Here is a 22,522-nt window from a genome sequence, read left to right on the forward strand (position 1 = left end):
AAAACAACAAACATTCAGGTACATTTAAAATGACACAAGATGGATTATATTTCTGCAAACACATATTAAAGTAAATATAAACTGCATAGTTAAGAAATACAACTTTCTCTTGAGAGAAAAAGCACTTAAAAGCCCAGACGTGTGTGTGTGTGTGTGTGTGTGTGTGTGTGCGTGTGCGTGTCCGTGGCTGCAGGTGGGCTATCTGTATGACCGGCTGTTGATAGACTGTCTCATTCTCCACAACAGGAGGAAAGGTTATCTCAGTGTGTGTGCGAGAGCGATGGAGAACGAGGGAGATGGCGTGTGTATGTGTTCCTTCCACAATGGATGAAAGGTTATCTTTTACACACACCATTTCTGTAGACTTAACCCCACCCTGTGAGGTCATGGCTCTGATGTCATATGGCTTAATTTTAGAAAGCTTGGCACATTGAGCGAACAATTTAGTAAAGTAATTCTATAGAACGAAGGCCGCCAGCCAGCTGAGAAAACATCAAAGAACTGTGTGTGTGTCTTTGTGTCTTCAATGTTTTCCCCGGCCTCTGGTCCCTTGTCCAGCACTATGTGGCCTCAGGTGGTAAGAGTACTGCTTGGCTTGATTCACGGCGTCAGTCAGGTGCACACAGTCGATACCGCTCACTGTAAGATAAGAACATAAAATTACCTTGTATAGACTTTATTAAAACTGCGTGTTTATGTATGTGCATTCACATACACTGGCTTTGGGTGCATAAAGGCATGTCCAGGAGCAACTGAGACTGAGAGCCCCGAAGTGAACGCCCTCCTCTGGCCATAGAGTTGCCTAAAGGACGGTAAAGAAATATGTTTGGATTAGGGATGTCATATCGGAGGAAATGTTCATTTCTGACCGATGCTCTTATTTAAGATTTAATACTAGATACTCATGTGCCGATATCATTTTGCATCTGTAGTTTGGATGATTTCTTCGTTTAGAATTGCAGTTACCTCCTGTGTACAGGACATTCCTGTAACCTGTTGATCCAGTTGAAAGTGACGCCTGTGTCGCGGTGTTGATTTTATATTGTTGATCTATGTAACAGCCTTCAACAAAGGCTCTATAGCTCAGTGGTTAGAGCACTGGTCTTGTAAACCAGGGGTCGTGAGTTCAAATCTCACTAGGGCCTTAATGTTGTAGTTTTTGATCATTAGTTTTCACTAATTAATATCCAAATTATCAAGGAAAATTCCAATGTATTAAGAGAATTACTTTAATCTGGGTCTGCGAGATTGGAATTGTTTTTTTCCCCCGTCGGCCTCCCCTGATCAGTTTGGACCCCCTGGGTTCAAGTTGTCTACAGTAGTCTTATTGTTTATTTAATGGTAAATGCAGGAGGGCATTATCTTCCATTGGTCTGGGTTTACCGCCATACAGTTATATTTTCGTTAATGAGAAGCAGGTATGTTAGCTAAAGTGCACTGCATATTTCAGTCATTCAAATTCAATAAAATGTAATTATGGTGTATAATCAAGTCATCGTTTGACGCAGTAAGATTATTATTGTTTCCTGAAAGAGGTATTAAAAAAAGGTCTTAAAAGTCATTAAATGTTTACTTTAGAAATGTGCAGATACCCCGTGTAGTGTTGCCGGTGAAATGAGCTATTTAGTCTTATTGTGTTTTAAACGTGCAATGTGCCGAAGTATAGTTTTCTTTTTTTAATCAAATCGATCAAGCTCGTACACAGTAATTCTTTGACGTGTAGTTTTGTTATCGGGGATTCAAAAATACATTCTCTCTCTGCATGTTTGTTGCTACAGAAAGATGAACAGATATTAGAATTACATTTGAGATAAAATAATTAACAGGCAATTTAGAAAATGGTTTACGATGATTAACGGAGCAGTGTGACCCAGTCCAGAGTTGTGTGTCAAATGCCTGTCTACTTCTCAGTAAAAAAAAAAAGTGTGTGTGTGTGTGTTCATTCAGCTGATAGCTCTACGCAGTCGTCTGACATTCGCCCTGACAGCTCTGAACTTTTCACAGTGCCAGGACTGTCAGAGAGCAAGAAGGGAGAAAGAGGGAGAGAGAGAGAGGGAGGTGAGAGAAACCACGTCAGGGGGTCTATCTATCTGTCTGTCCGTGAGCGGTGACGGTGTTCACGCTTGTATGTTTTGGCGCAGCAAGGTTTCTGCCTGTTCTCCCATCATCACCTGGTGATGTGTGATGAAGGTCAGGCCTGTCTGTGGGGCGAAACCCTACCAGAGGTTCCTCACAGGACACCAGGCTGAAACTGTCCTGGTATGTGGATTGGAGCATCAACCAGACATTTACACAGGTGTGTCACTTACAGCATGTTCTACACTGGTATGAAAACCATCCTGATTTCCAGCTTCTTCTGCTTCCAAACTGGGTTTTAAATCTTTTTAATTTTAGAGCTGTGTTTTCGAAATGTGTGTTAGAGAACGGCTGCTGCTGCACTGCCCCCTATAGGTTGCAACTTAACAGAATTCTGCACATCTACTCACAAGCTAAACAATACAGGCTTTGACATCACTGACATACAGCATGCATGGAAACTAAAGCAAGTTATTCACGGTTGGTTTAAGATTTAAGGATAAGGCTGGCGACATTATTTTTGTTATCATCAACAAATCCCATGAATAGACCACAGCGGCACAGTGCATTAGTGCAATGATTTCCTGCTTCCTTATCTATCCTGTCTGTGGCACTCGGTTCCAAGATCATTTGTTCCCGCTGAGGATGTAAATCTTAACAAATGGGTCACTAATATATAGTATATATATAATAAGTTCCATTAAAAAAAGAGGCATGTCCAGGACTAGCTGAAACAGAGAGCCCTGAAGTGAAGGCCCTGGTGTGGTCATAGAGTTGCCTAAAGGGCGGTAAAGAAAGATATTACTGTTTAGATTTGCAGTAACGTAATTTGAATAGTTTTGCCATTCAATCAGCTGGTGCAGCATAACAAAGCTCAGGACACTCCTGTAACTTGTTGATCTAGTTGGGTCCCACACCCATAGTTGTTTAGGGTGTAGACGTTTTAATCCCGATCTAATGTTTGCTACTTCAGAAGGGCCCTATAGCTCAGTGGTTAGAGCACTGGTCTTGTAAACCAGGGGTCGTGAGTTCAATTCTCACTAGGGCCTTAATATTGTTGTTTTTTATCATTAGTAAATTCCAACGTATTAAGGGAATTACTTATGACCTTCTAATGACAACACATGGCTTACAAGAAGTTAAACTGATGATAAATTGATAACCTCATAGAGCTTTTAAAGACTGTTTCTTGGTAACTTGTAGGTTGTTTTAAGTTTTGACTCCTCCAGTAGTTTCCGACTGTTTCCACTGAGGACGTAATTCTTTGCAAATGGGTCACAAATACATAGTTTCATAAAAATGTGACTTGTTACTAAAACATGAATAAATGTTGCATTTGTTGGGTCTCTAACCCACTACCAAGTATTTAATGCCTGTCAGCAGGATTACAAAATAAACTACAATGCCCATGTTCATTGTAATGAAGGAATATTTCACCCAGTGTGGCTCATCAGTGTTTTTTAAAGTTTTTGGACAACAATGAGCTACACAGGCAACTCTTAGAATACTAGAATATCACCAGACTTATCCTTGCAGTCACATTTGCACCAGTCACTCCACATAGTCACTCAGTGAAACAGTGATCTTACCATAGATACTTTGTAGCACTGAGCTCTTACTCGCTGTCAGTTTGGTGGGTTTAGCTCTGATTTCCATCTTCTTCCTGTTGTGGGCGGAGTTTGAATCCCTTGACTCCACCTCCTGTACCTCTCTCCGTCTGCGTGTGTGGAACCTGCAGACGCACATTCATGCAAGCGCATACACATGCACGGTGTTCAATAAAAAAAAATTCAGACTGAGTTCAAAGGTCTAAAAGCTGGCAAATCCTCACACTAATACTCACTAAGCATAAACAAAGTAAACAGAGTTCATTCAAGGCAGTTAATAGGCAGCACATACAGAATATAATTGTGAAGCTGAATGGAAACAGAGGGCCTCCTGCGGCGGACGGGCAACCTCTAAGAGAAACACAGTGTGTAAAAGGGAGAGAAAAGCAAAGAGAGGCTGCTGGTAGCTATTAGAGCAGCACGGCTGAACTTTTAGCCTCTTGTTAAACCGGTATGAAAGCTCTAGATTATAGCCCGTCTGTCCCCTGCCTCCTTGTCTCACCCATCTCCCACGCTCTCCCCCCACTGCTCAAGTGTTGATGGCATCCAGACCAAAGATGGGGAGGAGAGGGGGGTTACAGGAGAGATGAGAAGATGGCATGTATATAGGAGAGTGCACATGTGGGCACCACATGGCACTGCCACTCTCCACAGCCAGAGAGGCTTCAGCTACTGAACACCCCTCCCAGGTACAAACACGCACGCACACATGTAAACTCACCTCCGCCAAGCTCTCTGGATGATGCATGCAGCCTCGTTCCTCCTCCTGCGCTGCTCTTTGTTGTGTTCCCTGTGCGTGCGTGTTGAGATGGGTGCTTGTGTGGCAGACTGAGTCTTTCTCGAGGGGCTTTTATGGTCTAAAGATAAACTGCTTCTTAATGGGGGAATGTGAGTTTGGTCCTTGGTGGTGGCCTTTTCTGAAGTTTGCTCCGTTTGGTTTCTGTGCTTTTGTGGAGCGGTGTGTGCATCAGCCTTGCCAGGGGCAGTCTGCACAATCATATGTGCGTCTCTCTTTCTTAGAGGGACACATTCTCTGTTAATAATGTCAGTTTGGTCTGTTGCCGAGTTGCTTGCGGAAGAAATGCATGTGCTTGAAGAGGACCGTTCCCTGACTTTGGGCATGGATGGGGGTCTGGGTTTGAGGCTGGGTGGCTGGCTACAGCTGGCAGGAGAGAGAAGTTCCCTCAGCCTGGTGGTCTGGAGAGCACCGGGTACATGACAGTGGTGGCTCGAAGCATTATGAACCTCATGTGGTTCAGCTGCTTTACTTCTTCTGGAGCATTTGCTCTTGTGGGCTGGCGAGAGAAAAAGAGAGAGAAAGAAAACATGAGTTAAACAAGGAGTTTTGTGCAAAATGTTTCAGCTTTACTTTTAAAAAAGCAGATTTGTATTTCAAAAAAATATTCATCTTGGAGTTTTGAACATTTTGATATTTGTCTTTTTATATAATCAATATCCCACCTCATGCAAATGAGTAAGACACTGAGAAATGTTATTTATTTTAATGCTAACATCATATCATGACTACCAACCCACTATACATCAATTCAAACTTGCAAGTTCCATCATGGCAACAAAAATGTTCTGCACATTCATACCTTTGAGTCTCTCATCTTTGCTCTTAGCACGTTCAGCTTTGGATGAAATCTTTTTTTCCACCACTGAGTCATTAATAGATAAATCCTCTATAATGTTCACTAAGGAGAGCTTGTCCTGCTCTGCTCTCACCAAAGGAATTCTTCGCTTCTCTGCAGAGGCCACAGAGACTTGCTGCACAGCTTCTCTCCTCCGTTCTTCTTCTCGTTTCCTGAACACAAAGAAAAGTGGTCGGTCTAATCGTGGCTTCTAGTTAAAATAGTAGTCTGAAATGCACCACATGCCACAGGCAGGAAAACAAATGTGCAGTTCTCTTTTCAATGTATGGATATTTGTTTTAAAAGGGACTTGACTTTGGACTTTGGTAACATTGATATATTTAGGTTAATGCACATTATGTCCACTCATAATCCAATAAAAATGTTAAGCTGTTTAAACATTGTGTTCACATCAAATTCCCATGACATATATTTAAGCTGCACTATTTCACAATCAAGTACATACATACAGATAAAAATTCACACCGACAAAGGAAGGAGTTGTATTTCTCAATAGAACTGCCTGCTCTAAATAACGAGAAAAGTTGAAGTGTGCCCTCTTAAAACAAACTTGTCTCCCATAAGCATTGTGTAAGACAGCATAAAGGTGAGACTGTTGAGCAAATGACAAATGGAGAACAAGCCAGAAGAGAGAGACAGGGGTAAGACGTATGTGTGTGCAGGGATGACAGGGAGAAAGATAGATATGGAAAGAGTGTGACTGTTCCTATATGGGCGAAAAGAAGACGACAGAGACAGATAATGAAGACAGAAACAGGAGTGAGTCATGAACACGAAGCATGTATCTGTAAAAAGCAAAAGGCATCGTGTGACCAGAGAGGTGTCTATGAGAGTCGTACAACAATTATGAGCATCATGAAGCAAAGGCTTCAGTACATGTCTGGCTCTGTATGTCTATGCACACAAATATGGAAGTGTGTGTGTGTGTGTGTGTGTGTGTGTGTGTGTGTGTGTGTGTGTGTGTGTGTGGGGGCTCCTCTCTTACTTGGCTACATCCTTGCGCAGCTGCTCGTGTCTCATGAGGAGTTGCTTTCTCTCCCTGAAGGCCTTGCGGACGGTGTAGCCCTTGTAGACAGCCTGGATGGAGGCAGCAGCGATGTCCTGGATGGCTGCTATGGACAGAGCGCCGTCCTCCAGCATGAACTGAGTCACCTCACTGTGCCCCCCCAGCAGAGCGTAGTCCAGAGGGGTGTACCTGCACAACACAAACACGAGTGTCATTTGTGCATTTCCCCGCTTTCCTCACGTACAGTTCCTGCCTCTTGACTGGCTCTGTGCTGCTCACCTCTCCTCAGTGTGCTCCATGTGATTAGGAAAGGCATTGTAGCCCAGCAGCAGCTTCACAGCATCCAGATAGCCATTGTTACATGACCAGTGGAGAGCGGTCCGCCCCTGTGCACCCATAAAAAGAGCACCCAATCAGACTACAGTTGTGTCCAACAGCTCAACATAGCTCACATGTATGAGTAGACTTTTACCTCCTTGTCCTGTATGTTTGGATCAGCATTGTTCTCCATGAGAACAGCCATGCAGGTGATGTAGCCGCCGTAAGCAGCACACTGCAGAGGAGTCCGTCCTGCCTGGTCCTGCAGGAGAAGTCAGAACGTTTAACAGTCAGGTGCAGGACAATCAAAACAGTAGCTCAGGATTGGTTGATCCTGTTTTTTTTCTTCTTCTCACTGCTAGTAAAACAATGCAGAGGAAGATTTCATTTCCACATTTATCCTTTGATTCATACTGGACATGCAGCTTCAGCCGTCCAACTGATCTTTGTCACAATTAATGGTGGGATAAAGCTACAATATTTGTTTAGTGGATAGAAATCCCTCCTCGGTGTAGCCAAAACTAACAGTCAATTTAAAAATGTGTGTGTATGCTACAGCTGTCTATCACAGCAAATGTGAGTGTATATTTATATAATTTATTTTAAATGTAGTTGTATTTATTGCCATCAAATGTGGGAGTATAAAGATGGAAAAGTGCAACAGATGGTTGCTGAGAACATATCATTTCTGACTAAATTAATTTGAATTGACCTCTCGGGATTATGGATGGAAAACATGATGGACAAAACAGAATGGACTTGAAAGAAACTTCCCTATATACCATATATATTCAAGTGATGAGCAGGGATTAAAAGAACCTCAACTACTTTAGATGTTTGTGTATGTTTTGAGTTTGTTTTCATACCTGTACATTGGGACTAATCCCATTCTCCATCAGTATCTGGCAGACCTCAGCATTCCCTCCCAGAGCTGCCCAATGCAGAGCGGTGTGACCATCCACGTCCACCAGGTCCACACTTGCAGAACCTTTATTCATAACATTTACATTTCAGTTTTTGTGTCACACCTAAAGACGTGCGGTGTGCAACACTCAAATAATCGTTCCTACATCATAGACTTTAATATCACCATAACTATAGAATGGCAAGGTAAAGATGAATACTCAGAACACAGTGGTACATAAATTGAGAAAGTGTAGTTAATGGGATGCTTGCACATTTGTACCAATTACACCAACCTTTGATGAGTGTGAGTATGACATCTCTGTGTCCCATCTCGCAAGCACGAAACAGCGGCGCGTGTTTCATCACATCCAGAGAGTCGACCATTGCTCCCCTCTCCAACAGCAGCTTTACTGTGCTCACATGGCCTGACAGGGAGGCCGCATGGAGCGCTGTACAAACACCCACACATACAAAGACGCATTGAAAAAAAGATAGAGATAAGAGGTCCCTGAACCTAACTGGACAATAAACACCCTCAGGACAACTGCTCCTCCTTCATCTGCCTCTTCTTTGTTCACCCATGACTGCAGCTCCTCTCTGGGATGTGGCTAAAGCCTGGTCAATGGCCAGTTAAATAGACAGAGACATTTAATAAGGAGCAATACACTTAAGCCTCTTGGTGGCTCCCCCTACTCCACCTCTCTCCAGTCCCCAGACACCACAGACGAGAGTCAAGTGCATGGAAGTGATCTGGGCACCAGTCAGCTCCACTGCCCTTCACACTGTCTCATTAAGATGACTCAACCGTTGCATGTTCTGCATGCATAAACAATGACCGCCTGGCTGAGCGGAGGGGCTATCGCCATGGAGATATTACGTTAACAGCCCCGGGGGTCAGAGCGTGGCAGTAAGTCATGCATGTGTGATCGTTTGTGCGTGTGTCAGAGGACATTGCTGGCAGTGGTGGGAGTCTATTCAGCGGGCTCACACTAATTTTGCTGACAGTATCACTTCCCTCTTTCCCTCAGTCTCTCTAGCACCTTGAGGGGAATCCCCTGTGACATCATCACCCCCAGCCTAAAATAAGCAGCAGGCCACGCTCTGAAACAAACGGATGTAGGATAAAAGTCAGGGATGGACGATATGGATTTTTTTTAGCTGATACCAATTACCTGCTTCTCATGGTCATCCAGTAAGCCACTGTTGAGCGTGGTTGACAACACGCAATCCAAAACAATAAGCAACCTCAGATCTAATGCCAACAAAGGCATTTTATTAACAAATGATTTCGACTTGAAAAACTCTCAAACTGATTATCAAAATAGAAAAAACAAATATCAATAATTCCGCAGAATACTTTATTACTTTGGGGTCACAGAAGTGATGGGACTTCTCAGGTTTCATACACCTGTCCACTTGAAATCTGCCTAGTTGTTCAAACTATATTGTATATCGCGCACCCCTAATAAAAAGTGTGTGTGTTTGCATCTTGTATGTATCTACAGTATCTTGACCAGGGCGTTAATTTCGCCATGCCCGGGAAAAGAAGAGCAAGATGTGAAAGAGTGGGGCTGTGTGTCGCAGTTTCCATGAGCATCAGTTGCTCCTCCTGTTTATAAGGTGCTCACCGGTGCCTCCGTACTTGTCGGCCATATTGATGTCAATGTGAGGGGTGAGGGCCAGCATGGTGCGGATGACATCATCACTGCCCTTCCCAGCAGCCCACATGAAGGCCGTCCTCCCCTCCAGATCCGGTTCATCCTTCACAGATGGGTGGGACAGAAACACACCCACTGTCTCCTACAGACGCACACAGAGAGACGATTATTTTTTATGTAGCTTGGTTCATTGGATTTTAGATGGATGCTGAACACGCATGATGAGACAGCTTTATTTCATTATCAACAGTATTGTACTTTGGATAAAGATACATGATGCTGACTCAGCGGGATTCCCAGCTTTGTGTGCTAAGAGTATGTGACTCACAGCATTGTTGCTCTGAGCACCATAGTGCAGAGGTGTTGCTCCTTGGCTGTCTGAGGGAATAGTGCCTGAAGTGTTTCTCTCCAACAGCAGGTGGACGATTCTAGCATGGCCTGAAAAACACATGTTTACATTAGTGGGATGTGTGGGTTACGGATAATGACAAGAATATACAGTAAGGAGCTGGGACAACTGCTCAACTATACACTTCTACAAAAGGTACCTTTCATTTTAGTTGACTTTAACATAAGCCAACTGTCATTATTTACACAATTACTAACCCTAACCACTCTGTTGTGGATTTTTTATGGTGATATAAAAACCCAAAGAAATAAGTTTGAGGCTGCGGTCGAATAATTAAGTCTTATGTTTTTTTTCCGTTTTGGGGAAAGTGGTCATAATTTCCACACAGCCTGAAATCCTTCACGTCCGTGTGTAGCTGTCATTCAGGCTGCAGTGGGTCACACGCAGGATGTGTGTTCACTCACCGAGCAGAGCTGCCCAGTGCAGCGGTGTTCTGAAGAGGTTATCGTAAGCTGTCACATTACAGCCCCCGTAAGATGTCAGCACCTCCACCACTGCCTCGTTACCGTCGGCAACGGCAAAGTGCAGGGGTGTCCGCCCCTCATAGTCCTGCCAGTTCAACAGGGACTCAGTGGGAGCTGCCTCCTTCTCACACACAGAAAAACAACCACAGAAAAGAAAAAGACATGCAGACTGACGGGTGAGGATGGAGGATGATAATGACAGATTCACTTGAGAGCATGTGTGTGTGTGTGTGTGTGTGTGTGTGTGTGTGTGTGTGTGTGTACAATAGTGTGTACCAGTATGCAGCGGACAGTTTGTGTTGCGCTGGGCTCCTGACTGTGCGCTGCCCAGTGCAGCGGGATCTTGCCCTCGCTGTCTGGGATGCCAATGTTGGAATCATGCTTGATCAGAAGGCGAACGTGTTCTGGTCGGTTATAAAACGCCGACCAGTGGAGAGCAGTTTGCTACACGGAGAAAGAGATGAAAAGGTTAGCCAAAGATGATGAATGAGTTCAAAACAGAAGGGGGCTGTTGTAAAACCAGGTTTAAGGTTTCCATTTACGTTTACAAAAGATTACTCCACTTTGACAGGAATTATGAGGGCAACGTGCTACACAAAGCTCTTATTGAAGATCTGGCAGTGAGCTGAGATTGTAACTCAGATAGTGCTGCCATGACGGCTACTGAGCTATTCTGAGATTTACTGAAACCACTGTCATCTGACACGATGATGCATATTGGATTATTACAAAACTAACTACTGATGTCAGATACACATCAGCTCCGACAGACAAAGGACACTGTGTGTTTGTGGTCTTATCAGCAGAATTCAGGACAAAGCCACAGATTGTTAAATCGTTCACTGCTGTGTGAGTGTGCCTCTCTGTGTTTGTGTGTGTATGACCTCAAATTCCTGCCGTTTCTAACGAAGGATCTTCAGTCAGTCAGTTATCTCTTTGCAGGTTAATGGTCAGACAACCCAGACTGTCTGGTTTCTGACTGAGGACAAACTGTGGACAGTTGTGAAGACAAACAATCTTCCAACAACTGATTGTGTGTAGCTGTACTGTAGTACCTTGTTCTTGTCTTGTGTGTCAACCTCTCCAGGTCCGATGTGTTTGAGCAGAAGGGCGAGGGCTTTTGGGGAGGGGTGTCGGGTGGCCAGGTGGAGCGGGGTCATCTCCTCTAAATCTTTCTGCAGCCAGTTAGCGCGCCTGGACAGCAGCAGCTTCAGGAAACGTAAATTCCCCTGTAACACACAAGCACAATTTGCTCAGAAATCACCAATTCTCCTCAATATTAGTCATGAAGGAGCAGCAATGACACACACACACACACACACACACACACACACACACACACACACACACACACACACACACACACACACACACACACACACACACACACACACACACACACACACACACACACACACACACACACACACACACACACACACACACACTCCCCAGTCTTTTAGCTGGGTATGGTTCAATCCGCAGTTCATCCATCTTCCCTCCTTCTGCCTCTCTGTTGAGCTGTTAAACAGTAAACAGCGGCTCTCTGCCTGTCGTCCCCTCCAAATCATCATCCTCGTCTTTAGTTTTGGTCTCTCACCACTGGGCCGTCGGGCGATGTATTGTCGTTGGACGGCAGTGTGTGTGTGTGTGTGTGTGTGTGTCCACGTGGGCATGACCGTGTACACGTGTGAGTGTGATTTGTATATTTGCCATCCTGTGAACACAACGCCACAGTCTGACGGATCTATCTTGTGTGTGAGCATGCATCTAGACTGTGTGTGTGTGTGTGTTCCCGTCCTCCCTATTCTCAGTCCAATTAGATCGGTAATCCCTGGCCTCTCTCCCTGTCTCAGCCATTTATTGATCAGATGTCAAAGAGACAGGGCTTCCCATCACTAGCATCCCCCAACACACACACACACACACACACACACACACACACACACACACACACACACACACACACACACACACACACACTCTCCAGCCTCAATTATCGCCCCTCTTTCTTCAATGATATGATGATCCTGTATCTGTACACTCCCATAAAAGAAGGCTCCAATAAATAAATGAGTTGTAAAGAGATATTATTAGCACCACATACCTCGAGAGACAACAGACCACCCTGTCTCATTATTGTCTCCTGTCACTGTTCTTCAGTCTAGACTGAAGTGAAAGTAACATCTCCTCGTTTGAAACTGGACTTTCTCCATGCGGAATAATTCTATATTTTAAAGAAGTTGTGTAAGTGAATCTTATAGCTTCAGTTTTTGTGTAGCAGGATTATAAATCAGTTGATACCCCCCCCCCACCACCCCATAAACCTTAAAGGCACAACTAAAGCCACTAGGGGGCACTGGCTTCCCACTGGAGCTTATGGACTGTCACAGTTTCTCTCTATGAGATCACATTTAGTCTTCATATTCATTCCATATTTATAAATCCATCCACTAATCAATTCTTGTGAATTAACTTTTCCAACTTTATGCCATAAAAATGGGATGACACGTGTAACCGTTTGTGTGTGTGCTCCACACACAAATCTGTGGGTGTGTATTTGTGAATTTTCAAACCTTCTGTGCGGCAAGATGCAGAGCGGTGCGCTGGCTGTGATCGGTCTTGTTGACCGAAGCTCCGGCCTTCAACAGAATCTCTGCACAATCCAGGCGGTCAGCCAGTACACAGTACATCAAAGGGGTCCGGCCAAACTGGTCCTCACAGTCCCGCAATGAGGGCTCTGCTACACACACACACACACACACACACACACACACACACACACACACACACACACACACACACACACACACACACACACACACACACACACACACAGTCAGAGGGTAAGCGTTAATAGAGACCAAGATTTGAAGCAATATGCGATTCATTTGCAAAGTACAATTATGTGGCTTGTGATGGAATATGTTATAAACTGTTTTTAAAAGGCAACTACTTGTACTTAAAATGCAGCCTTTTACTGCTTGCGTTTAATAGGAATTCCACTTCCACTTTTTCAATTTATTTGGAACAGCTGGAAGCCATAAGGAAAATACTGTAACACTGTCATAACCAGGGGGACCATGTCGCCTGCTTGCGAAGAGTATGAGTATTTGCGATAATCATCATTCGAGGGGTCTTCGTACATATTTTTTTTTGCCAGACATTTCTATTCTAAGCCTGCACAAGATTAAATTCTCTGCATATTCATTTTTTATTAATTAATTAATTAATTAATTAATTTAGCGTACGTGGGCGACTTACAGTGATCTAACTACGGGGCCTGGTCCAACTCAGGGTTAAGTACCTTGCTCAGGGGTAGCCAATGGCAGTGGCAGCCCTGCTATTGAACTCACAACCTTCCGTGAGTTTAGGTTTGGAAGGCGTATCACCAGGCCACTAGGCTATCACCATGATACCACCTTGATATTTTGATAAATATCAAAATGGCTGAATGTCCAGATAATGTTAGCACTTTCACAGAAGGGTAGACCATCCTTTCAGCAGAGGGACCACAGTTCCAGCTTCCATGCTGACGAGCACCTGCTCTGCTGTAATTTCTCCTACCAGCTGCTGCAGCTGTCCCTGCACTCTGACCTTGCAAATAAATGTTCCTTATTGAAATCAATAAAGCAAAACATTACTACTCATTAATGTGATTCTTGATGGCTCTGTGGGCTCTACCTATGCGATGCAGTTGGAGTGAATAAACCTGTAATATGTTTAAAAGCCTACCTGTGATGAGTTTGACGAGGGCGCTCTTATCTCCATTAACAGCTGCCGCATGAACCTGCGAGCCCAGAGACGGAGGTCTTGGGCTAGACGTCGCTGAGGCCTGCAACACAAGCATATAAAAGGTCACAACTCGACCTGCAGCAACATACACTCAGCTGTTTAATACAGTGACATTAAGCTGAGTCTAGACTGCTTCCTTACCATTCATTTAGCTCCAAACACACACCACAAAAAAAAAAAAATTGAAAGAAATGTTTCTTAACGCTCACATCTAAAGACACCATTTAAATGTTTGCTAAATAGTTAAAATGTTGTTTAATATTTGATAGAGGAGCAAAGCTAAATGTATTATACTCAAACATCGCAGTCAACCACACAATAAAACAGATACTTTCCGATGTTTTCTTACAGTAGGGAGTGTGTTTGTGTGTGTGCATGATTGTGTGTGCCCCTGTGAGCGTACGTGTGTGTGTGTGTGTGTGTGTGTGTGTGTGTGTGTGTGTGTGTGTGTGTGTGTGTGTGTGTGTGTGTGTGCATGTGTCCGCTCCTGCTGAGGGGGCTAAATCTCTTCCTGGCCCCACTTAACCAGAGCCCAGTGAAAGCTGGGTAATCTGCAGACAGGAAGCAGCTGGGGAGGGGGAGACCCTGTGTGAGCGTGTAAGAGGGGGGTCTCTCTTCATGTCTTATTCATGTCTCATTAATACTGCAGCATGCCTTGCTGTGTGTGTGTGTGTGTGTGTGTGTGTGTGTGTGTGTGTGTGTGTGTGTGTGTGTGTGTGTGTGTGTGCGTGTGTGAGTGCGTGTGTGTGCGTGTGCGTGTGTGTGTGTGTTTAGAGATGTGGGACAAGCCCTGCGGGGCACAACACAGAAATCAATTATTGCCCCTAAACACATAAACGCTGGAGGCACAAACTCATGCCACAATCTGAGCTTTCTCCAAGACATTTTCATTACCGGTTACACAAATAGATCTGTTTTACTACTATGCAACTGATAGAAATATGGATATGGTATAGGCGGGATTATTACTTTGGTCAGAGTCTTGAAAACTTTTAAACTCTTGGTAAGAAAACTGAGCGATCTGAAGGGAGGAGGGAATACTCCGGTGTCGTCCATCCTTCCTTCTCATCCCCCTCTCCCTCCCTCTATCGTCACCTCATAAAGTGTGCTCCTGTAGACACTGCGTGCAGCATGGCAATTACCCATCATGCTTGCTGCTTTCTCACGCTCTGCCATGTAGTGTCGGAGACTTAAAACAGGTTAGTTAATACATTTACTGCAAAGTAGGCCTACGTGCGGTTAAAGGAGGATGGTAGGTGCAACACATGAAGGTGTGCGTGAGCATCGTTGTGTGTGAGCATCGGTGTGTGTGTGTGTGTGTGTTTGGGTAATGTGCCACGTCAAGGGAAGTTATTTTCCGTGAGAGAGAGTTTTTACAGGGGCTTTACTAAAATCAACCACAAACATCTCTAAACATCTCTAATTTACAATGATTACTCAGTCAGTAATGCCCACATACACACACACACAATCTGCAAATACTAATATCTAACACATGCAGAAATAGCAAAGATGACATGGACGCATTTTAGAAAGAGTAATATCGTGATACTGATGTTAACATCCTCTTACACAGATGACTGATATTTACTGTACTTCTTTTCAATCATGACAAGAACTCATTCCAAACTTTTTCTTCACTTTTGTTGACTTGTTTTGATCTTTTCTTGCATTTTTGGAGTCAATACGAAAGCCCCTAGTTGCCACAATATAAATATAAATTGATTTATGAATAATCTTAGATAAAAAAAAAAAATCATAATTTGGTCGAACACTGCCATGAGGGACACAAGTCGATACTTGAAGTATGTGCGGGACATTCATATCGCCAAGAGCAGGCAATTAGGGTTTCATGAGGACCTCAGTGTTTTGGAAACACCTACAGTGCATCCAAATTTGTCTAAAAAGGCTTTTGCAATGCAGTGTCTGAAATCAAACAAAGGAGGGTGTAAAAACAACACCGGGTCCTGTTGAGAGGTTTGGAGTGGTCTCATTTAGCCATTCATACGTGTTCCTCAGGGAGCACTCCGCCTGTTAATATGAAGACAATAACTCAGAGTAAACTATTGATCACGGGCTGAGGTCCAGACCAAGTGATTGTGCATCTGTATAAGTATTGATTCATGCTGATGCTGACATTATTTAGTCTTTATTCATATTCGGCCTCATATAACCGCAGTGAGTTTAACAAAGAATCCAGAAACTCCCACTAAACCTTTCAGCAACACTACAGGAGTGCTGTAATACACACGGCTGCCTCCTTACATACAAACACAGGACGCGTACTATTACCAACACTTCAATTGATGCTATTGAAACAGGCGAGAGTTAAAGTGTGTGTGTGTGTGTGTGTGTGTGTGTGTGAGAGTGTGTGTGTTTGTGTACAGTATGTTTTTCTGGCTGTCTGTCACTGTGAAGGTGTCTGCTTTTGATAGAGGACATAGCTAAGGCATGCTGGGTAAGCAGTGGGGAACAGAGCCTGAGCCTGTGGCCTTTCAATTCTAGAGAAACACACACACACACACACACACACACCATATATGTGTATCTTTATATAGTTATAACAGAGTGTGTATTAGGCTCTTAGCCAACATGGGGCTATTATGGGTGCCTATACCACCTACATGTCTCTCTGTGTGAATGTGTGTGTGTGTGTGTGTGTGTGTGTGTGTGTGTGTGTGTGTATCTATGTCTCAGATAGGAGATAGAGGCTGCAGGGATCAATCCCTGGGTTTTGACTGACAGTTAAAGAGGTGGGAGGAAGGATAATATCAGCCCACAGGGATGCCCACTCTGTAAAGCCCTATTTCTAGGGGACTTCCTGGTTCCCAAAGGACCAATGAGCTGGCTCTCTCAGCTGGGGGCCGGGCCCTGGGGCACAGCGGGGCCAATCAGCAGGGGGCGAGAAGGCTGAGTGACACATAGATCTGCTAATTTACATCATTACCACAATGCATCCTGACAAATGAGCCCCAAGGGTGTGAGCCAATCACCTGGGAAAGTAATGCAATTAGGCGGGACCACAGCTGTCAATCTCACAGCCATGGGGGTCAGGTAGTGACGCCTGTGGCTAAAACACCCCTGCCTGCTGTAGTGTCGTTCACACCCACACCCACAATTGGTGCAGATATGAAGTGTATGATGTGTGAGTGTGTGTGGAGCATGGGACATTATGTATGGGACAGTATGGGAGTATGGTAGAGGCTGGTTGTTTTTTCCTTTATATACTAACTTATAGCGCTGCCGCCTTAGTCGATTGGTTGAATAATTGATCATTTGGTCTTAGTCGACTAAGATTTCTCTAGTCATGTTTGTATGCTGAATAACTTGTTTCTGAAACACTTACGAACACATCTCTGGTAACACAAGATTTAAAGTGGTATTTTTGCATGATTCTTTGTGGAGAAACTTAGTTTTACACATCTGTCCATTAAATCAACTAATCGATTACTCAACAAAATCATACAAGCGTTAGTCGACTAAGAATTTCTTTAGTCGGGAAGAGAGGCATATTTACTTACTATTTTACAAACTGTTTACACCTCAGTGTGTGTGTGTATATATATATATATATATATATATATATATATATATATATATATATTCTACTTCTCATTATGAATATACAATTATTATGTTTTCCAGTTTATTTATTTAAAATATTGTCGACCACAACTTTATTTTATATTTTATTTATGATTAATACTTTATCTCTATATTTTAACTTGCACTATTTTATGTTTTACATTTTCATTTGCTTTTACCTTCGTGACTTCTTTTTTTTTCTTAATACATACTTAATGAGCATTGTTGACAGGGGCCTGAGATTTTCTTTGCCAATGACTGCCTCACTGTAATTGTTGTGCATATGATTATAAAGAACTTGAAACTTCTCTATCTTTCTCCTGAGAGTGGAGGGTAGTAGGGAGTCAGAAAGGGAGGTGGTGTGTGTGACTGCTTGAGGGACACAAAGATTGAGTTTTGTCCTTCGAGGACTTACACCTGAGCGCAAGTGTGTGCATATCCCAATACATCTGGGTGCGTGTTTACATTTGCCCATGTGTTTTGGCCCTCTGGGGCTCTGTGTTGTTTATGCTCTGAGACGGAGCTCTGTGTGAGAACTATGACAACAAAAGGGGGAAGAGGATGGGACCATAGGGGAGCTAAAACTGATGCAAAATATCCCTGCATTTGAGTGGGCGCTGCTGGTAATGAGGCTTATCTTAGTCTCATTAGGTGCAGTGATATCATACCGGAGCACTTCACTGAGTCGATAGGGTTCTGCCCAGCATGTCGTTAATGTTTGTGGTGTGCGTGTGTGCGTGTGTGCGTGTGTGCGTGTGTGCATGTGTGCGTGTGTGCGGGCTGGTCAATGCTGCTGTGACTGGCAGACTGTCAGGCGGTGCTGGAAATTAATCAGAGGCACTAATAACACCCAGTGTCTCAAAACATGTTGCTTACCCCTTCATAGCTTCAGTACCAAATGAGAGGAAGAGAGCAAGATTTCATGAAGAAACCAAACCAAGCGCACAACTTCTGCAACAGTGAGCTGATACAGTCCCTGTCCGTTGGTGTGTGCGTGGTTCAAGCACTGCTTGAGACACTAAGAGTAAAGGGAACTGTGTGTTTTGTGTCATCCCATTATATCACTAATGAGCCACCCTCAGGAGAGGAGAGAGAGACAGCAAGGCGGACAGAAAAAGACAGATAAAGTAAATGAGCGAGAAGAGGAGAGGAGAGAACGAGAAGGGGGAAGGGAGACAGGGTGACAGAGAGCAGCTTGGGGACGTTTTCCTCTTCTCCCCTCCATATCCTTTTCCCAACACCTCTGAGTCTAATTGGACTAAAACTGTGATCTAATTAAATGTCCAATTAAAGCACAGAGAGCAATGTGCCCACCGGCGAATCAGAGTACAGGGACATAATCAGCTGGAAAAACAAACAAAAAAATCAATGGAAGCAATACGAAATGGAAAAAGATGGAGAAAACAGCAAAGGGAGGAGAGGGCAAAATGAACAGATGAAATCAGAATGCAAGCAGAGCAGTATGGGTGTGTGCTGCGTTCAGTGGGATGACTGTTTTTAGACATGGTTCCCTAACATAATACACATGTAGGGTTAAAGGCCAACATATGTAATGATAAATTCTGCCAGAAAGAATAGTACTAAAATATGTATAAGAAAAAGCTGTCTTACTTTCTGAATTGTTTAATACAGGGGCCGATAGCCAAGACTGGAGAGAATCATTTTATAAAGAATAGAAAAATGTTCACAATTAATGTTTTGTGTGTGAAAATATAAAAAATGATGTGAGATAAATTCTGTTATGATCATATTGAGCCATTGGTGTGTGAGTCAAACATTAAACTAGCAGACAGAGAGTCTGCTTGTCATACATGCTGAGAAATATTAGGAGGCACTTCAGCAACTTGGTGAGTTACTGCCTGTAGCATCAAGCTAGCAAATCCGGCATTAGCCGAACATCAACAGGTGTAGACAGAAAGTATGATTATCCTGAGCTAATTTACTGAATCAACCAACTCATATCTCCTTTCTTTCCACCCAAGCCAATAGAGTAATCTACTGCTGCTGTTGGTGTTTAATTTTTGTTGTGCCACAACCCGGTACCTGCTCGTCATCATTCAGTCAGCTATATTTTTTATGTGCACTCGCGTGCGCGCGCATCCGCAGAGGCAGGCTGTGTGTCCTGCTCCTCCGTGGCGATGACGGCTTGCGGTTAAAAATAATAATAAACGAATTTGAAAGTGTGGGGGGGGGGGGGACACATACGGGAAATTACGCCCATGGATATATAGCTGTATTAGCTTTGCAGCTGAGTACAAGACAAGACACAGGCAAAAAAAAGAGTCAAAGTTTCACTTTTCTTGTGACATGAAATAACAGGCTGGATTTGACAGGAGCTACTAAAATAAGACATTATTATGCTGTGCCTCAATTTGTCCATCTACAAAGTAAAATTGACTATCCATAAATCCATAAAGTAATTATTAGACAAGCACCAGTTGCCGATTGTTTTGTTTCATATCACTGTGAATAGAAACAACTTTTGAGTTGTTTAGAAGATGCAGTACATTTGAAGACCTCCCATTTGGTTATGTTAATTTGTAAAAGGCATCCATCATTAGTTTTATAGATATGTTATAGACTAAATAATTTCTTGATAAAAAAAAGTGTGCTAGGCTACATAAATAAAAATATATGATTTTTTTTTCAGCCCAGCTTTAATCATACATCAGAGTTATAGGTGGAGTAGCTTCACATATCTCACTTTTAACAATCGAGGGTCTCAAAATGATTCACTTCCCAATCAGAATAAAGACCTGTGTTTGCATAACTAGCTAGACAAGCAAACTCCCAGATCCATATCCATCAATTTACTTTTATTGGTTAGTATGATACCTCATAGTACATTTTAGTGCATAGTTTCACACTATCAAGACATCATTTGATGTTACATGCCTTACAGAGAAAAGCCTTTCCAGAAACATCAACAATGGTCAAATACCCTTTATTTCTGTCTACCCAGTTAGAACTTATTGTTTGAACCGTTATACTTTTAGAAATATACAGGAAAGATCACATTCATCATCAAACTCTGCAACTTTTAGATGTAATAATTTAAACTTGGCTTCTTTTTACTTTGACTCTTTACATCAATAGGTATTTTTATTTTACTTTTTAGGACTTTCAGGAGAAACATATAGTCCAAGGTTGAGCAAGATATTTACATTTGTGATCGTGTATCATTATAACTGCATTGTGTTTTTCATTTTATTTTTATGTGATGGACAAGTTTGTTGTCTAAATTAAGAATAAAAGGAATTTTGGAAATACTTCAAAATTGCACCAGAAATATTTGTTCCAGTTTGATTTCACATTGCCATATAGTATAATACAGCAGACAGTATAGACAACTCAACAAGTTATTTTTCATTCCTCAGCAGATATTGTGACATATAGTAATACTGGGAAAAGATTTTCTGGATATTGTGATGCAAATTCTGTACATATTTCCCAGCATTACCAATTTAAGGAAGACTTTCTGCTCCTCTCTCGCTCTCCACCACTGAGAAGAAGAGAGAGAAACCTCTGACTCCATCTGTGAGTTGCTCACACACTGTGAACCCCCTATGGACAGCTTTAGCCCATAAAATATTAATGTGGGGATTCAATTCAACATTTCACCTTAATCTCCTTAACAATTAGACTGTTTCCACACACACAATTAGGTTTGTTCCACATAGTCTCAACGGTCTTGACTCTAGAGAGAGAATTACTAACCGGTAGTACAGGGGAGAGACCAAAGTAACCAACCAACTTTAGAAAATAAAATTATTCTGAGATTTAGAAACCTACATTAAATATGGGTAGCTGCTCTATGTGTGTTGGATTCTTACCATAGCTGCGGTGAGAGGGGGCACTTCAGCAGATGTTTCTCAGTTCAGTGCATCCTTTGTGGGAGTGGATGCAGATCCAGGTCCCCTACCTGACCTGATCCTGGCTCCTGCAGGGGTAGAGAAAGAGGATCACTCACATACTGAGACAAGCCCACCTGTTCACAAAAATAACTGCCAGCATACTGTACTGATTACAGACAGAGGGAGGATGCCTCAGAGTAACATCTTTTGTGTTAACCAGTCTTCTCATCTAATCTGATGAGGTGCAATAATCTTTTGTTGAAGTATAATGTTTTGGAATCTGTGTTTCATTAAGCATCAGCGACACAAACATTTTTGCAGGGGAAGTATTTGCAGGATTGTGCTTTGTTAGCCTTGGGCACAATCTCCATCATTTGTATTTGTTCCTATATTTATCTTCAATTTGTATCTTAAATTATCCATGGTAATATTTATTCTTGCACTGTTTTTACGTTACTAAACTTGTTTGTATTTGCAATACCTGCACTTATTTATTAATCACCTTACATTAGTCCCACTAGCACATACTCTGTTATAGGGAACGTTCTCTGTAGTAGTTGTAGTATGGTGGAGTATTAATAAACTGCTGTGTTGTTATTGTTATGCTTTTATTCTGTATTCCTTACTGGATGCCTCAATTTCCCTCGATATCTATCTATGTAGCCTATCTATGTATCTATCTATCGATTTATCTATCTGAGTATCTAAATGTTTTCTAAGCTTTATACTACAAAGTATACTTGACTTAATAACTTAAAACCAAAGACTGTATATAAAAGCTTAAAACGTATTGCTAGATGGTGGAAAAATAGGTCAAACAAAGTATTACAAAAAGTTAAGCATAATGACGCAACCAACCCTGCTCAAGAGAAATCAGTTATTCAGAAGCGTACTAAAGAAGCACAGAGAACAAATGCGTGACAGTGAATGAACTGATTATAACGGTAATGGCTATTGCATTTTAATAACATGTCCTTTCCACTCCTCATTCGTCGGTATTATATTTACCGTTTGACTTCCTTTCCTCTCAGATGAAACTCTTGGGAAAGTTTTCTTTCAAGCAGTCCCGTTGAATCGCAGCTGGCGGGGGGACAAAACACTACAACTCCCGTTACTGTTGCAAAACAGTAAACCGCCATGTTTGAAGTTTTCCCCATTATCCAGCTCGGCCGTTGGGCGATTTAGAAAA

General features: G+C 42.7%; 1 protein-coding gene and 2 non-coding genes across 4 annotated transcripts; 2 read left to right on the forward strand and 1 right to left on the reverse strand.

The window, feature by feature from the left end:
* Positions 1-30: 30 nt before the first annotated feature.
* invs (inversin) lies at positions 31-22,413 on the reverse strand. 2 transcript variants are annotated; one of them, XM_029450703.1, is made up of 19 exons: positions 22,342-22,413; positions 21,313-21,419; positions 13,835-13,934; positions 12,676-12,842; positions 11,155-11,328; positions 10,376-10,543; positions 10,040-10,220; positions 9,555-9,664; positions 9,197-9,368; positions 7,862-8,017; positions 7,529-7,650; positions 6,817-6,924; positions 6,624-6,730; positions 6,324-6,533; positions 5,282-5,490; positions 4,405-4,978; positions 3,666-3,808; positions 716-802; positions 31-639 (listed from the first exon to the last, which is right to left on the reverse strand). In XM_029450703.1, exons 2-19 carry the CDS (start codon positions 21,313-21,315, stop codon positions 524-526), a joined length of 2,907 nt encoding a protein of 968 aa, XP_029306563.1. In that variant the 5' UTR covers positions 21,316-21,419; positions 22,342-22,413; the 3' UTR covers positions 31-523. The 2 variants fall into 2 exon arrangements, with proteins under 2 accessions (XP_029306563.1, XP_029306564.1); XM_029450704.1 differs by lacking the exon at positions 716-802.
* Positions 1,073-1,145, forward strand: trnat-ugu (transfer RNA threonine (anticodon UGU)). Its single transcript has one exon. It is a non-coding gene; the product is annotated as a tRNA-Thr (tRNA).
* On the forward strand, positions 3,053-3,125 carry trnat-ugu (transfer RNA threonine (anticodon UGU)). The gene has a single exon. It is a non-coding gene; the product is annotated as a tRNA-Thr (tRNA).
* Positions 22,414-22,522: the final 109 nt, after the last annotated feature.

The sequence above is a fragment of the Cottoperca gobio genome, chromosome 16 (assembly GCF_900634415.1).
Source record: "Cottoperca gobio chromosome 16, fCotGob3.1, whole genome shotgun sequence".
NCBI classification, from domain to species: domain Eukaryota; kingdom Metazoa; phylum Chordata; class Actinopteri; order Perciformes; family Bovichtidae; genus Cottoperca; species Cottoperca gobio.